This window comes from Zingiber officinale, chromosome 3A, assembly GCF_018446385.1.
Source record: "Zingiber officinale cultivar Zhangliang chromosome 3A, Zo_v1.1, whole genome shotgun sequence".
NCBI lineage: Eukaryota > Viridiplantae > Streptophyta > Magnoliopsida > Zingiberales > Zingiberaceae > Zingiber > Zingiber officinale.
The window spans coordinates 101,944,304-101,962,130 of record NC_055990.1 but is presented as its reverse complement, the minus strand read 5'-3'; the positions used below and the strand labels follow the sequence as shown (position 1 = coordinate 101,962,130).

Sequence of the window (17,827 nt, the reverse complement as noted above, 5' to 3'; positions counted from 1 at the left end):
GGTGAAGAGCACTCAACTTCTGAGGAGAAAGAAGAGAAGGATGAAGAAATGTCATCCACTAGTGTGGATGAGGAGACATCCTCAAAGATTGAAGAACAATCCAAGACAAGTGAAGAAGAAGAAGAAGTCTTGGAAATCAACCTAGTAAGCACCTTCACCGAAGTGAAGTCAAAAGACCATATAATATGCTTCGGGTGCAATGAGAAGGGACACTACAAGAATAGATGTCTTATGGGTAAGAAGAAGGTAAATCCTAAACCCAATCAAGTTATTTTAAATTCTAATGTGGGTTGTAGGAATGAAGAAGTCCAAAAGAAGAAGATGTGCATCATATGCTTCATGTGTGGGGAGAAGAGACATTACCACACAAAATGCCCCAAGAAGAGGGAGATCAAGAAGCTTGTGCAATTAAAGAAATGGGAGAAAGAGAAGAAGAAGAAAAGCTCAAGTCAAGGGGGATTTTCAAGGGTAAGGAAGGTATATCCTAATTTGAAGTGTAATTCAAATTTAAATTCTTACACTCCCATGCATGCTAGAAATAATTCTTATTATTTACCAATGCATAATTTTGGTTTTAGATATCATGATAGAAATAGGGTAAATATGGATCATAACCCTAGGAAACTCATTCATGATAATTCTAGAAATGGTAGACCTAAGGAGACCCAAGGCATTGATCCCAAGAAGGGTAGACATATGCCTAGAAAAATGGGTAGGTCTAAGAATGTCCAAGGTGGACATGTTGACTCTAGGTTTAGGAACCTAGAAAGGGAAAATCAAGCTTTGAAGGCAAAGCTTGATAAGTTGGAGAAAACCCTAGAAAGATTCAATGTTGGATCTAAGGGTTTAGGTATGGTGTTGGGTAGCCAAAGACCCAACAATGATAGATCAGACTTGGGATACCGATCTAGTCCCTCCAAGGCCAATGAGAGTTCATATGCTAGGGTGGCAAATGATCATGGCAAGGGAGAGGTCTCCAAGGCTAAGGGAAAGTTGTATGCTAGGGTGACATATGACTATGGCAAGGAGAAACCAATAAATGGCAAGGGAAAGTCATTTAAAGGCAAGGAGAAATTAACCAAGGACAAGGTGTCCAAGGTTAAGAAGGTTAGGTTTGTAGGCCAAGTGTCACCGGAGGTACACTGATATGGCCTAGCCATTGTAGATGAGTCATCTAGGGAGGTGGCTAAGGTTAAGAGCTCTAGGGGAGTTCAAAAAGTCAATTTGGGACTCATGGCCAATGGATCTCAAGTGGGTTTTACTTGGGAGTCTAGGTTAGGTCATGGAATGTGTCAAGTGGTTTGGAGACGGACTTGAGTTTCAAACCTAGGGAATTGGCACACATGGGTTGTGTTTCATGCTTGGAAATATGACATTAGGGTCATATAGCATGATAATTGGTTTTGGATGTATAGATGTCATATAAACCAATGCTAGGGATGCATTATGGGTTAGTATGGGCAAATACATCAAGAGGAAGCCAAAACTAGGATTTTAGGTCAAGGTTCTTCTGGCAGTCGATTGGTACTTCTAGTAGTCGACTGATACCAGTTTGAAAGTGTTTTCAGCACTAGATTTTGACCGGGTCAGCTCTTATATGTGTATGAAATCCATGGGGGATTAATACATGGGTTTAGGGTCAATTTGGATGACAAGTTTTCAACAATTGGGATATTGTTGGAGAACTTTTTAGATGTTAGGCAAAGGGAGAGAAGTAAGGTTTAGTTGGGAAAACCTGAAAGTTCCTTTGCATAGGGAGAGCCTTGGGATAGGTTCTTAAAAAGTCCGTTGTAAAAATCCTAGCTCATTGGGGAGCGTAGGTGTAGGGGGAGCCTTGGGATAGGTTCAAATGCATGTTTCATTGTTTGTGATTCGGCGGAGTAAGTCCAAGTGTGTAGCCTTGGCATCGTAAGTCCATTCGGCGTTGTAAGTCCAAGTGTGTAGCCTTGGCATCATAAGTCCATTCGGCGGTGTAAGTCCAAGTGTATAGCCTTGACAATGTAAGTCCATTTGTTTTAGCATATTTATTTGCTATTGTTTTCCCTAACTTAAACGTATTGCCAAACATCAAAAAGGGGAAGATTGTTGGAGCAATCCCAATGGTCTATGCGACCATGTGTTTTGGTGTTTGGGCAAAGGGTTTAAGTTAGGTTCACCCTTGTATTTGATATGTGTATGTGAGTGTGCAGGTATGCAGGATACATATGTGACTCAGGTTGATGGCTTCGGGTCCGGTGAAGGATGGAGAATCCGAGGGACCATGGACAAGGCAGCGAGGACAAGGGCCGAGGGAAGCGACTTCGAGGCATACGCGAAGGATGGCATTGGGGACGAGCCGCGGGCTTGAATGCATCCGAGGGACGAGAGCCAAAGGAAGTAGACTTGAAGGCAAGAGGTCAAGGCTGCAAAGAAGCGTCAAGTGAGTCATAAGGGTGAGGGTATGAGTGCACGAGTGATTGTACTCGGAGTAAAATCCTAGTTTTAGGGGGTTACTGTAGCATTACTGTAGCAGTAATGTAGTAGTCGACTGCAAGTTTTAGCAGTCGACTGGTGAAGTCGACCGCGCAGTCAACTGGGTGCGAACAAAATGGTTCTGTTCGTTCGGTCAGTGTGGATCAGTCGACTGCATGTTTTAGCAGTCGACTGCACCAGTCGACTACAAGTTTTAGCAGTCGACTGGTATCGAGCCGTTGGGATGTAACGGTCGAATTTCCATAGAGGGCAGTCGACTGCATGATTTGTCAGTCGACTGGTAGGCGGGGTTTTCAACCCGCGGCCTATATAACCAAGGCTTGGAAGCTTGGTTATCCCTGACGAAATTAGTGGTGGTATACCCTAATTAGTATTTTACTTGTTCTCAAGTGTTTGTGAGTGTTGTGGTGAGGTTTCTCCACCCACAAGGAGCTACTTGAGATAGCCGGAGTTTGCCGGGGGCTAATCCACCGACGGATCGGGATCGTCCACCTCAAGGACACGCCGTGGAGTAGGAGCCCTAATCTCCGAACCACGTTAAACGAACGTGTTAGCGGTTTGCATTTCCTTTCTTAGTTTTAGCCTTTAGCTTGTTTGTTTTGTTTGTATTCCGCTGCGCAAGCTAACATTGTAGGAGAAGCGATCGATTTGGGGGCGTCGTCTATCCAACCCCCCTTCATGCCGGCCACCGATCACCCAACATATTATACCATATAAAGTGAGTTAACTTCTATATTCAAACATTTATTCTCTTATGTTTATTTGTTATACCACATTTCTTAAAATTATTTTTCTTGACAGTTTATATGAACAATAACTATAACTACAAAATTCATCAAAAGGTGCAAGTGAGGTAGAGAAAAAGTTAGAGACAAAATTTTTATTATGGTTTAAAATCTGTGTAAGTTAAAGACTAAATTATTTTCTTTAAGCGTATTGTATAATTAATGATTATATCATAACTACTTTTCTAGGTGAAGGATCATAGATCAAATGGGCAAGATCAAAAAACAATGAATCTTGTATCAAGGACTCTCTGTAAGTCTCTACTCTAGTTATTATGTTAATGACTTCAAATTTCACATAACATAACGCAATTCACAAACACTAACTTATAATTGAAGTGTTTGCATAAAAAAATCTATCAACAATACTAATACTAGATTTGATTACTATGGTAGATTTGAAAAAATTATTGAGGTTGAATATCCCTCTTTACCCATAAAAGTGTGTGTTATTTAAATTTTCATGGTATGATCCTTCTCCAAGAACATGTACTAGAATACATTCAACCTACAATTCAGTTAAAATTAATGCAAACAAAAAATTCAATAAGTTTGAACATTTCATTTTTGTGGAACAAGCTGATCAAGTTTTCTATATTAAATACCCAACGAAGAGAAGAATATCTAGTGAATTGTTAGCAGTTTGTTATATGAAGCCTAGCTCGAACATAAAAATGTCAAACTGCATCATGAGCCAAAACTATGATGCATTTCAAAATGAGAAAGTAGAGATATATTCAGTTGATTCATAAATTCAATCCATATTCCAATTACTTATAGATATAAATGTCACATAAAAATAAATGATGAAAAATGTCTAGCAATGATGAACCTTATGTACTAATAGAGTTTCATGATGAAGACTAAGAAACTGTTAATTTTAATGATTCATATTGTAATAATAATTAAATTTTATAATTGAAAACTATGGTAAAGTAAAAATGATATTATTAAATTTTAGGATTAATGTTAATGATTCAATTATGGATATGTTTGCCTTTTACATGTAAATCTCACTAGTTCTACCATATAAGATATTATTATTCTAATTTAATTATTAGTTGGAGCATGTTTATATTATAATAATATTTTGCATATATAAGTATATTAGATATTGCACCTCTAAACAATGACCAGATTAGGTTGAGAGTTATTGGAGATTGGTAAGTATAACTATTATTAGCAATTCAAATTTATCTAATCTTTTATTTATTATTTCGAAAAATGAACATTTTTTCATGTAGTTTTACTATCAATGGTCATAGTGTATCTGCTTACATTACAAAAAAAAAAAAAAAAATTAAAGAACGGTAGTATGATTCTCGTTCTACATGGAGACATATAGACTAAGATTTTAAAGCTTTTTATTATTATAATTTTTTAGTAAGTAATTTAAATATTATTGATACTATATAGATATTCTTTTATACTAATTTTCTCGATATTATTACAGAAAATATATGTTTGGGAGCCAGAACATGAGATAGAATTTAAAGAAATATGAAACAATTATCATCAAAAACTATACAAGGAATTATTATACAAGTGGAGAAAAAGGGAAACAAAGTCATTCTATATACTAGTTGAGATTTGAGATGCACGAAAGGACATTTGGGTTGCAGAAAAATAGTAGCAAAATTCATTAACTTCTTAAAATAATAATAGAAATACTAAGCTCGCTGGTCTAAACACGAGATCCACAAAGTATACGGTTGGTCGTGATTTATTATAGAGCATGCAATATACTCGGTGAATTTATAATAAAGTTAAATAAGAACTTTTTAATTATTAATCAACTTATTTTAATTTATAAATTTTTTTGTGTATGTAGACAAAGATCTTACATAGACTTGACAATTGTTCAAAGGTATTTCGTACTACGCACACAAAAAAAGATGATACTTTTGTCAATATTCGATCAAATACTATAGACATAAGAATATAAATTTTATTATCGCTCATATTTAATAATGATTAGCTTTATTAATTATATATTAGATAATAATAATATTTTTTTTATGTAGGATGATATGACTGATCAAATTGCACAGGCATCTCAGCTTGCTATAGAGGGAGAGGATTTACAGACTCTCTCACACGATACTATAAATGATATATATTATGAAGTTGTCAGTAGAAGGAAAAAAGAACTCTCTTTATGGCTTTGGCTCTTAGGTAAAAGTTGTATATGATCGTGTGATGACTAATAGTCTCAGGAGACATCCCAGTTCTTCATCTACTGAAGTGTAAGCATTAAAACAAAAAAATCAAGAATTGATGGATTGGATCACGACATTAGAGCAGTTGATGGAAGATAGGGTCATGACATTAGAGCAGTCGATGGAAGATTGGGTCACGACAATAGAGCAGTTGATGGAAGATAGGGTTAGGATGGCAGTATAGCGACAAATGCAAGAATTCTCTCTATGGCCTTGGCTCTCACTTAAAAGCTATATATGATCATGTGATGACTCTTAGCCTTAGAAGTCGTCTCAGTTCTTCATCTATTGAAGTGCAAGTATTAAGACAAGAAAATCAAGAATTGAGGGATTGAGTCATAATATTAGAGTAGTCAATGGAAGATCGGGTCACGATAGTGGAACAATCACTGGAAGATAGGGTCAAGACGGTAGTATAGCGACAAATGTAAGAATTCATATCTCACTTGTCATTAATGAATCTTTCTACTTTTCCAACGCCACATAGTTTTGATCACACGAGAATCAAGATCCAAATGCTACTAATAATTAAGAAACTCATAATAACAATAGTTCTTTTGAGGTGTGTTGACCTTCAACTTAATTTTTTTTTACTTATCACTCGTAAAACATGCAAAATGATTCTATTAATTTTGATACTATATACAGCTCAAAATCTATTACATCTTTTTAGGAACAATCTAGACAAAAGGTTAGCATTTGAAAAACTGGATTTGATATTATATATATTCTATCATTATGGCATATATTTTTATACATGTTAAACTTATGTTTATCAGTTTGTGTATTTTTCTGATAAGTAGTTTTAGATTTGTGTAAATATATTTTAACTTTAGATTCGTATATGAACAATTATTTCAAAATAGAAAATGTGGTGAAATTTGAATGATGTACTTTTTTTTAATAACCTATCATATTATACTTGTTGCAATATAAAATGATGAAATGTGATGATGATGAATGTACTAATTTTTTAGCAAGATTAAAGCTATTTTTTAGAGTTTGTAATATACTGCATTTTTTGCTCCTCTTCAGCTACTCATCTTTGGTTACACATCTTCAGATATAATTTATTATATAGTACTTACAAATAAAACATTTACAAAGACTCTTTAGTTTAAAATTATATTGGTGATTTATAGGTTTCTTGAATACTGAATGCATGATAATATTATTATTTGTCTGATCTGAATTCTTGGTTTCTTGTAATTTAGATTGACACATACTACAAGTTTAATAATGTACAAGCTTAATTCAAATAGTACAAATTTAATAATATTTGAAAGTATATTCTCATTAGATAATAATCTATATGAACAACGCTTCAATGTACAATCAATTAGAAAATAATTTTGTTAGAGATGATTTTATTACTGAAGTTGAACACTTTGTGAACTTTGCTAAGAGTCATCCAAAATGTATGAATGTTATCGAATTACATTGTCCGTGTAATTATTATAAATGTAGAAATAAAGCTTTTCATGATGAAAATACCGTGAAAATATATGCATGTAGAAATATTTTTGTGTCAAATTATTACACTAGTACTATCACAGAAAGCCTTATCTGTATAAACCAATTGTATCTTCTAGTGGTTTGCCATAACACAACTGTTGTTAGGGAATCATCAATTAATGATATTGCAATGCAATCACTACAATAAAAACTCTCATTAACAACAATTTTTCACTATTGTCATAGATCAACAAAACTATTATTAAAGGGTGTGTTGTTAAGAGGAGTGCTCAAAGACAATAGTTAAACACTGTTATCTTTTTGGTCAATGACAACAGTTTAACTATAATTTTTACTGTTATTTTTTAGCGTAATCAACGACAATTTAATAATGATTTTAAATTGTTATCTTTGAGTGCTTTAGACAATAGTTTTACAACGAGTTTAAACCAATATCTTTGGGTGGAGTAGATAGCAGTTGGACAACAAATAAATAAAAACCGTTATCTTTAATTGTGTTTTGCATCATTTTAAAATTATTATCTTATTTAAATAATACATTTACAAAACCATTATCTTATATTTAAAGGATAAATTATTTAAATAATTAAAAAATATTAGACTAACAACACTTCGAACTATATATCAATCAAACTTTATATAAAATCAATCCAAATATGTAGCTATATTCCATAAACTTCCAAGTCAAATTTATAAAACTAAATAACACCCAAAACAGATAGAAAATCACATATGAATTCCAAAATATTTTGTTGGATTAAATTTCCTCACTTGTGTATCTTCTAAGATATCATTTCCTACCTATGAAAATAAAAATCACATGATTTTATTATAATTCAACAACAACAATAACATCATAAAAACACCTCGCATTAATAAAAAGTGACAACATTAATTACTCATATATCTAGGCTACAAGATAAGCTCCTAAGAAAAAGTAGACCTCAATAGTAGAAGAACTGTATGATACAAAAGTCATGGGATGAATTGAAGAAAGATATCTTCACAAGTGAAATTGTTACAACTAATATGTATTGTATTCAAATTAGTGAACAAGAAAAAGGAAATTCAATAGGGCTGAGTATGCTGTGAGCTAAAAATTTATATGAATGAAATAGAGTTGAAGAAGTCATAATAATTAATCTGAAGTATGTCTTCTCAAGAAATCTATGCATGGAGATGAACAAGAAAAATATTATCACATGCATTTAAATAGAGATGCTCCTCAATGAAAGCTAAAAGGAAGAGACTAGTTAGTGGCAAATATAACTACTTGCAAGTGGTTGAAGATCACACTTCAAATTCTAGTGTTAATCAATAAAATTTTCTCAAAAATCATATGTGAAACCAAGAAGGAAAGAGAAACTGGAGAGTTGATGAGTGGAAACAAACTAACCAAGCAAAGCTCAACAAGAATGCAACCCACACTCCACATATCATAGGGATAATTCCAACCAAGTATTGCAAAATAGTACGAGGGAAGAATAATATCTTAACAAGTTATTTGTGAATATATAACAATAAATATTAGCAAATAATAATGGTTTTTATCGGTAAACACTGACGAAATCATGGATTCTATGGTAAACACCGATGAAATCATGGATTCCTTTGGTGTTTACTAATGAATGTTGTTTGTTATCGGTATACACATATAGACTCTGGATAATTATTGATGGAATACAAATTCTGTCATAGGTATTGCAACAAGTTATATTTTTGTTTGATCAATAGTAATAGAATTATAACTTTTGTCGATGAACACCAACAGAATTTGTATTTTTCTGATAATCGAAGTTATAATTTTGGTCGATATATTTATTTACGAAAATTTATTCCATCCCCATATAGCAACGGATAAAATGTCTCTAACATAATATCTTCTTACTATGTATTTCTTATAATTATGTAGTCAAAGCAATTCAGACGGAATTTCCATCGGTAATATGATTTTTTTTTACATCGTGAGTTGAATGTTAAATGTGTCATTCATGGTTTATAATGTAAATCATAATTTTAAATATTAGATTTAAATTTGGATATAAATATTATTTAAATCACAATTAAAGGGTGCGATGTCAAAATTTTAATTAAATTTAGCGATGAAATTTAACTTACTAAATTAGCTCCAGAATATTTTTAATATAGGGATGAAATATAATTCGTTACTAAATTAACGAATGAATTAAAATTTGATTGCTAACTCCATTAGCGACCAAAAACTCTATGGCTGTTCCAACACTAGTATAAATAATATCTTAAAATTTTTAATAGAAGATTAAAATCTTCTTTCTGGTTTTTCTTCTTTTTTTCGATTAATGTCTCCGGGGTTATAATATCATGGTAGAATATTTAGGTTATCATTTAGATATCTAAAATTTGAATTCTAATTATGATGTATTTGTAAAAAAAATTCTCTAAATACAGGACGTAACTAAAAGATGTTGGGCTTCTGAATTAACTAGCGTATGTACTTCTCAATTTATTCAAGTAATCAATGAAAAATTTTCATAGGATCAAATAGATTATTTCAAACATAATCAATGAAACTAATTTAAATTTTTATTATTATTATTATTATTATTATTATTATTATTATTATTTTCTTTTATTAACATTTTCAAGACAGATGGTCTAAAGTTATATACATACTAAAACTAAAAAAAAATACTTTTAAAATTAAAATTATGATTTAGGTGCTTGCAAAAAATAGTTACAGTCCTAGAGAAGGCTGTCCTTTGATAATAAATAAATAAATAAAAATAAGTGTATGATACGATCCTTTGAAAATTGTGGATGCGCCCTCTCCCTTGGGAAAACTCCGAAGAAAAAAAAATAGGCCGCCTAAAGTGCAAACCCATTTATATTAAGTGCCAATCGTGACACGTGTCCGCACGACTTTCTTCCGGATGCAAACCTATTTATATTCTCCTCCTTAATTCCCAGCGCTCCCGTCCGCGATCGGCCCTTGTTCCCCCTTTCCCTGCTCCACCCCTCCGCCTGAGGACGATCCCTAACCCTTGAATCCTCCTGCGCCGCTCATCGAATCCTCCCAGGGCTTCTTCGATCGTTGGCAGGGGCGATCCGTCGCTGGAAATGGCGACCAACGTCTCCGCCGTGTACATCCAGGTGGTGGACGACGTCATCAGTAAGATCCGCGACGAGTTCATCAACGAAGGTGCCGGGGAGAGAGCGCTCGCCGAGATCCAGGCGGTAATTCCTTCCCTTTCCTCGCTCCGATCTTTATTTACCTTGTCTCGTTGCTGGGCTCTCCTTCCTTTTCAAGAAGTTGGTGGATTTTATTTCGACTTACTTTGATTGTTTTTCCGTCGACGTAGATCTGGGAGATGAAGATGATGCAGGCTGGCGCAATAAGCGGCAACATCGAGAGGCCGGCTGCCCAGAAGAATGTTGCCCCGACGCCGGTGCATGATCTTAACGTGCCTTACGAGGGGCCGATTGAGGAATACGAGACCCCAACTGCGGAAATGCTTTTTCCACCTGTGAGTCCATTGCGTTTTCTTTTTGTTAATTCCACTTGATCGTATACTTTTGGTCCAATGCGGGATTAGTGTACATTTGGGTATCTTGCAGACTCCATTGCAGACTCCTATCCAGACACCACTCCCTGGAACTGATTCGGGGATGTATAACATTCCCACCGGCCCTTCTGATTATGCTCCGTCTCCAATTACTGATATCAGAAGTAGCATGGACTTGAAAAGTGGAAGGCCTAGTCCTTACATGGTACATCAATGTGATTTATCATTTTTTTTAAAAAAAAAATTTGTATGCTTCTCCAGTGATATATCTTCCTCATGTTTCACCTAATGCCATGAGTTGTGCTCTGTCTACGGACATGAATTGTTATAACATGGGATCTGATTTAGTTGCATTGTCTTATTGGTCAAGCAACCACTTTCTCCTTGGCTGAACCAAAGGCCTCTTGGAGTCGATGTCAATGTTGGTATGTTGAAAGGAGATAATGATGTCCTTGTCTGATTACATATTACTGCAATCCTTCATCAAGTGTGAGGTTGGAGTAAGTGTGGCTTTGTTTGCTGGTGTATATTTTACTGCAGCTTATGTTGATGGCCGTGAAGAAACTGATAGAGGCTCATCTCAGCAAGCTATGACTCAGGTACAGAGTACTCAATGCCTGACTTTAGTTGTATTAGGTACAGGAGGCCTAGTAATTGCATTCTTGATGATTGTTGATATTTTTCCTCTGTGTAGGTTCTAATGTGTCATTTTGCTCTTCTTTTTTTTGTAATTGTGAGTGGTTGTATATGTTTGATATCTATCATTTACTAGCTATCATATTGAATGAAGGACTTTTTCATGAATTCCTCTGGGAAACGTAAAAGAGATGACCATCCATCCCGCTTTAACCCAGGAGGTCATTTACCACAACAAGATGGAAGTGGGGACATTTCAATAGAATTTTCTTTGCTCCAGGTAGATGCATTTTTGAGTTGTAAATCTTTTACTTTGATGCCCGTTTAAGATATAACTGAATTTAATTAATGTAAATCATAGGGAAATTTTACTCAGTTGCTGTAAAGTTTGATTGGTTTCTCAAGTTAGTCTATTTTTGTTGGAATCTCATTTGGCCTCTTGATTGAGGTTCTCTTCTCCTTAAAATTATTAACACTGTAAATTCTTTAAAAACTTCCAACTATATATGTATTCTAAAAGTTTGATCATACTACAAGTGTGTGGAAATTATCACTCAAAAACTTGTGATTTTGGGTAAGTGCTAGTTTGAGATTTTAAACCTGAATCAAAGGAACTGAATTAGATAAAAAGCATTGTGCCTAATAAATTTCAAGTCCAATGAAACTTTGGGTGTCAAACTGCATTTTCCTTTAAATCCTATTGCATTAGGTTCTGCTGTCTATTGTGCTAATGTCACTATAATCTGAATTATTATCATAGACAAGGATATCTTATTAATAATTTGGTTGGTTTGCTGGAGAATAATTTCCTGGTATCTCAATAGGAGACTAGTTTTTCCTGGTTTGGTGTTAAATTAATTAGTCACGGCACTATATTACCTTACACACACAAAAAAAAAAAAGAGCAGCCCCCAATGCATAAAGCTCCAGTGCGGGGTCCTAGGAAGTGTTCGACCACATTGAGACTATTATATGCAACCTTACTTTGCATTTTGCAAGCGACTGTTTCTGCGACTCAAATCCGTGACTTCAAGATCACATGGCAACAATTTTACCATTGTACCAAGGCTCCCCTTCAACATTACCCTACACATACTTTTATCTTAAATAGTTTATATGAGCCTATCACAAGAACTGGCCAGCAAGGTAACAGTCAAATACATGATGCTTTCATTGTACTTTCCCCATTTATGGAGGACGACACGAGAGATGGTTGCATGAGTTTCTTAAGGCTACACATTTGAAACATCTTTCACATTATCTTACAATCACAAGATGGGTATGTTTTTGTTACTCATTAATTGGTCTTGCATTCATAGATTTAGGTCTTGTCGGATCAACAATTTGTCTTTGTCAAACATGAATTGTTGGGATCAATTAAAAGGATAATTTTAATTAATTACGCTAAGCAGTGGTTTTTCTGATTCCAACAATACGTTTAGATGTCTGAAAAGCAATGATGTGAAAATCTAGGGCTTGTTGTTTGGGACGTTACAAAGAATGCAAGAGTTTAATCTTAAGTGCAGTGATTTAGGGGCATGATTGTTATTCATTTTACTGGGCCAATTTGTGTGGACCATGGGGTAAGATTGATCTTCTTCAAAAAATGTCTAAGGCATTTTATTTGGCTGTTTGAATTTGCTGTAACCATGGAATTTGCTTGTGCATTATTTCAAAATGCTGTGTCCTTAAAATGGCATGGTACTAACTATGATAAAATATTTCTTTGGTTTCAACTGTTTATTCTTAGGTGCATATTAAATTTTATTCATTTAGCATAGCTGTGTCTTTTCTCAGGATATAGTTCCTCATACATTTTGTAACTTTGGTGATTTGAGCCAATCCTTGGTAACAATCTGTTCTCCACCAAGGGTTAGATTATATGCACTCATACTTTCCAGGATGTGCATGGTGCTTTGTGCTATTAGGCTGTCTTTTTCTAGTACTTGAGGCACACTGCATGTTATACTTGATAAGAGATGCAATAAATTCTAGGTAAAACTCATCATAGCTTTTGTTGAGGCCTTGAGGGATTGCACTGCTGATTTGACAGGCTATACACTGGTCTTTATTGAATCGGCTTTTGATTATTCCTGATATGAGCCAAACCAAAGGCACCTTTACTTAATGTTCTATTATTTCATTCATTTGTATTAGTTGTTTGACTGAAACTTGAAAAACATTGTCACTAGGCATTCTAAAACTACAGAAATATCAAACACAATGAAGATTCCCCCCTTTGTCAATTAGTGTCATCTTGTATTTCATACTTACCAAGTAACACGGTTTAAAATTTCTCAACCCAATACCAATACTGGTCCATGCTTTCTTGTACTGTAGCAAGTGTTAGTATGGAGTGATATGTTTCAACTCAGATGGTTTGGTGTCAAGTGTCTCAATTTTCTTTTTAAGGAAAAACAATAAAATAGTTAATTATATTTCCGATTGAATGAATAGGAATTAGATAATGTCTGATTGATTCTTTACTTTAGTAGGTTGTACCATGTGCTTTCCTGCTGAGTTTTGAGTTTGTAATTTCGACACATGCTTTTTATTGTCCATTCCAGCATATATCAATAGCACGCACTCTGATTTGTATTCCAGCACATAGGTTGTTTAAATATTTATCTTGTTAATAGAGCCATCATTTAAAGCTCCCCTCTCCTTTATACCATTAAGCAATTCTTCCACTGATCATCTAATATATATGCTTTCAACTTTTTAATTTTCACTACTCAGTGCTTGATTTTGTCTCCATTGTTTATCTTTAAAATACAAATTCTTGTTATATAGACTATTGCAATTCAATGTTATATATACAAAGAAATAAAACTTTAAGTTAATCATTTTTTGTTTGAGCCAAGGCCCAATGGACATGGGATTATACCGCTCAGAAATTTTGATTGGTACCACTTTGGACGCACAATACACCCATGAATGCCTGAAGTTGAGGGGTGTCAGTGCCAGTCCTTTGTTGGGTTAATATGTACTTCTTGGTATGAGTGGTATGGTAATATTTTAAACCATTGTTTGCTGAATCAACTTAAGCATCCATAATAATATGCACTCAATTATCTGAAAGCGCCTCTTTTAACTTCATGTCAAAACCAAAAATTAAGAATTGATTCTTTTCTTATCTCAGTTAATGATCAGCTTAGCTCCTGCTGTGAGTGTTCGAGTGTCTAGAGTTGCTCTTGAGCCAATCAATATCAGAGAGAATTTCTGCCATATTGTGGGGATTTGTTTAGTTGACCTGATGCTGTCTAGTCATAGCAATGATAAATAAGAGCAAATGGGGGGTGCAATCAAAGGATGCTGGGTTTTTGGACTGGCAGTCATGTGCACTTCCCGATTTATACTGGTGGCCGGTAGGAAATTTCCATGGGGCGTGATTGATCACTCCAGGGATAGTCTGAGGCTAACTGGGATTATCTGACAACTTATGGATGCCTCCCTCATGCGCTAGTCATTATTTCAAGGGTCAGTAGCCATCCGTGATTTACTTCCTCCGTATTGGCCCTGGGACGGGTTGGCGGGGGCGTTAGAGGCGAGACTTTTGCCAACTTGACAACTTATGGTTCACTTCACTTTAAAGATACTCTGACCATGTATCAAAATATTAGGTCAAGAAAACCAAAATTTTCAATAATTGGTATAAATTCTCTTTATTAGGATAGTTTCCACACACTTGGAAATTGGAAGTAGAGTTATTTGTTTTACTTTTGACAAAATTCTATGTTTTTTAATGCTAGTGTTCATAATAAGAATTTTTGTCCAATCTATGTGGATTTATTAAAAATACAAGATTTCTATCTTTCTGTTTCTTTGATACTAGAATTTATGACAAATCTTTCTCTTTGTCTGCCATCAGGTAAACCCACTTCAGAAGCCATCACCTAGGCATGGACAAGGATCGACAACTTCCAAGCTCATTCCCAACAGAAGACAACCAACAGTACTTCCTCAGTGTGATGGAGTACAGGATGAATATGATGATGTATCCGATATACCATTGATAGTTATATAAACTATGTTTCCCTTTCCTTATCGTCTATTTACATCATGTTTTTTTTTCTTTGTTCTTCCCGAAGTTGTTTCCGATCCAAGGTGTGACTACTGAAGACTACAATACACCTGGAGACCATGGTAATTTCTAATATCTAATGTGAAACTTGTTGACACCTGGATATGATGTTTTCCCCTTTTGCTTGGCATCCAGCTGAACTACGTGCTCCGACTCCTGCTGTTGCTACACCAAACCCAAATAAAGACGAAGCAGGAGAAGATGATGAGCCACCCCTCAATGAAGATGATGACGATGATGACGAATTGGATGATGATGAAGATGATGATGAGCCAAATGCTCAGCATTTGGTTCTAGCTCTCTTTGATAAGGTAGTTGCTGGTAACTTTTCATATTAATATCATCAACAAATAATTTTGTAAATTTTAATGTTGGTCGTTGGGTCTCTATAGGTGACTCGGACAAAAAGTAGATGGAAGTGTACCCTTAAGAATGGCATAATGCATCTCAATGACAGGGATCTTCTTTTTAACAAGGTAATTTAGCAGTGCTAGTTTATAATGTTTTCTTTTAATCGAGATTTGTGAGAAAATTATCAGGATTGAAATGCTCGTGCCTTATTGGTCTAGATGTTGACAATCCTGTGTTCTTGAATTCTATTATGTTCCATCCATTAGTTCATAATATAATAATGATGCTACGAAGATTGATGGTTTATGTCACACTCAGCAAGTTGAGGTCTCCAACATTGTTCTCATAATTTACAGTCCATTTCAAATGTGGCCTTTATGAGGTTTCAAGGTCTTTATTTTTTTCCTTTTAGCAGTCTTTTTCTTTCTAGCTTTAAGGAGATTTAGCAGTGTTGTTGATTTTGGATGCAAACATCCGATGAAAAATCATTAGTGAAGAACCCCAAAACTGCAGGTTTATTTCATATGTTCCTTCGTTTGTGTAAATTCTATGTTGCCCTACATTAGTGTTTTTCATAGCTTAATGTGGCATGTGAATTCACATCGAACACCTATTTTTTTCCTTTTCTCAGGCGAATGGCGAGTTTGAGTTCTGATTTTCCTCTCGCTCTCTTGAATTTGTCAACTGGAAGCATGAACGAACTGTGGTGTTTGCAATTCTGGAAGCTATTTGCGTTCTTGTCAAGATGGTACACGCTAAACCTTCAAATTTGTTTCTTGGCCTTTTTTTCCTTGTCCCTTTCGCTTCTTTTAATTGCAGTATGTTGCCATATCCACGACCATGTTCTGTTAGATGCCCTTGAGTTTGTGATACTGCACCATTTAGTAATACCGACCGAGACCTTGTATATCTTTAGACGATCTACGAGCAATGCGATGTGATTATCCTCTGAGTTGTCCATGCGAAGAGAGCAATTCTTTAATTCAATACCAAATTGAAGTCGCGGTCACTAGGTCCTTTGAGAAAACAATCTACCTTTTTGAACTCATGCAACGTGGACTTGGACAAAAATCCCTAGGGAAAAGGCAGCGGAAATAAATGAGAAGAAAAAACTCAAGTGAAACGCAGCTGCCTGAGGCGACCTCACACGTGCAGGGCTGTAGCTTGTGGTTGCCTATGGTGGAGCAAGGATGCTGGATAGGGGATGGTTTACAGTATAATTGTGATTAAATTGTGCTCGTAATTGGAGTAATTGGTTATGATTTTTTTCTGGATTTATCGTTAGTTTGAGTCGGGATAGGTGATCAGAACAGTAGGTGGGTGGCCGGGCTGTCGGACGCCGAGCGGAGGATTCATTATCCATTTCGATCTAAATTATAGTCTGAGTAGGAAGATGAACTCGGAGAGGGATCATAATCATTTGATATCAAATCGTAGTTGTGATTTGATTATAATTGTATTATGGATTATTTTTTTATATATAAAAAATGGATTAGAGGATTCGATCTCCAAGATGACCTTGTGCATGTGGGGTCTCAGGCTGGCCGCGGAGGCGACCTCGCGTGCACAGGGTTGCTGATAGCGGGTTGCTGTTGATGACGCCCGCTCGAGGCAACCTCGCATGAAGTTGCTGACTGAGGTGGCGCTGCCGTGCTAGGCCTGATCATGAGTTGGGTTGGGAGAAATTTGACTGTAAATGAGAGTTGACACGTTGAGATGTAGGAAAATTTTCGGTTAGCTTTGCACGGATTAAAAAATGTTTCGAGGATGGATTCTTAAATCCATTTGCCTACCAAATGAAAGGAAACTAAGTCAACCTTTTTTACAGTCAATAAGGAAAAGTTATCCATCGTAAAAATATTTTTTCAGTTTTTATTTTCGTCTCCCAAATATAAACCGAAGATCGTGGAGAGAGGGTCTTTACAGTTGAAAAAAAAAACATGAGTGATGATGGTTGTTGGAGGAGCCAATTTGTGAAATGGAGATAGCAAATAAGGATGATAGGTCGATATCTTTAATAACATCTTAGATTGATCCATGAACTGAAGTTGATCGAGTTAGTCTGAAAGGGCCAGTTCGGTCATCCCCTTATTTTATCTTCTAAAGTAAACAGATAATGCAATATGCTAAAATTGAGAGCATAATGTTTTAATTATAAAAAATTATTACATTATTAAATATTTTTTTTTTATTTTCCAATAATAATATTATAAAAAATTTAGTTTGGAACATGAAGAGAGATTTATGTTACATTATGATCCC

At 35.1% G+C, this 17,827-nt stretch overlaps 1 protein-coding gene across 1 annotated transcript; it reads left to right on the top strand.

Moving 5' to 3' along the window:
- The first annotated feature begins 9,883 nt into the window (after window positions 1–9,883).
- LOC122052188 (transcription initiation factor IIA subunit 1-like) lies at window positions 9,884–16,482 on the top strand. The gene is made up of 11 exons (XM_042613597.1): window positions 9,884–10,165; window positions 10,291–10,455; window positions 10,547–10,699; window positions 10,865–10,919; window positions 11,035–11,093; window positions 11,285–11,410; window positions 15,002–15,127; window positions 15,222–15,276; window positions 15,350–15,525; window positions 15,607–15,690; window positions 16,197–16,482. The coding sequence occupies exons 1-11, from the start codon at window positions 10,049–10,051 to the stop codon at window positions 16,218–16,220; spliced, it is 1,140 nt and encodes a 379-aa protein (XP_042469531.1). The 5' UTR covers window positions 9,884–10,048; the 3' UTR covers window positions 16,221–16,482.
- The last annotated feature ends 1,345 nt before the right edge of the window (window positions 16,483–17,827 follow it).

Excerpts from the sequence above, each read along its gene's own strand:
- LOC122052188 (XM_042613597.1), top strand. The coding sequence starts at position 10,049 with ATGGCGACCAACGTCTCCGCCGTGTACATCCAGGTGGTGGACGACGTC. Across the intron at positions 10,456-10,546 it reads CGGAAATGCTTTTTCCACCT|ACTCCATTGCAGACTCCTAT; the intron begins GTGAGTCCATTG and ends GGTATCTTGCAG. Across the intron at positions 15,526-15,606 it reads TTCTAGCTCTCTTTGATAAG|GTGACTCGGACAAAAAGTAG; the intron begins GTAGTTGCTGGT and ends GGGTCTCTATAG.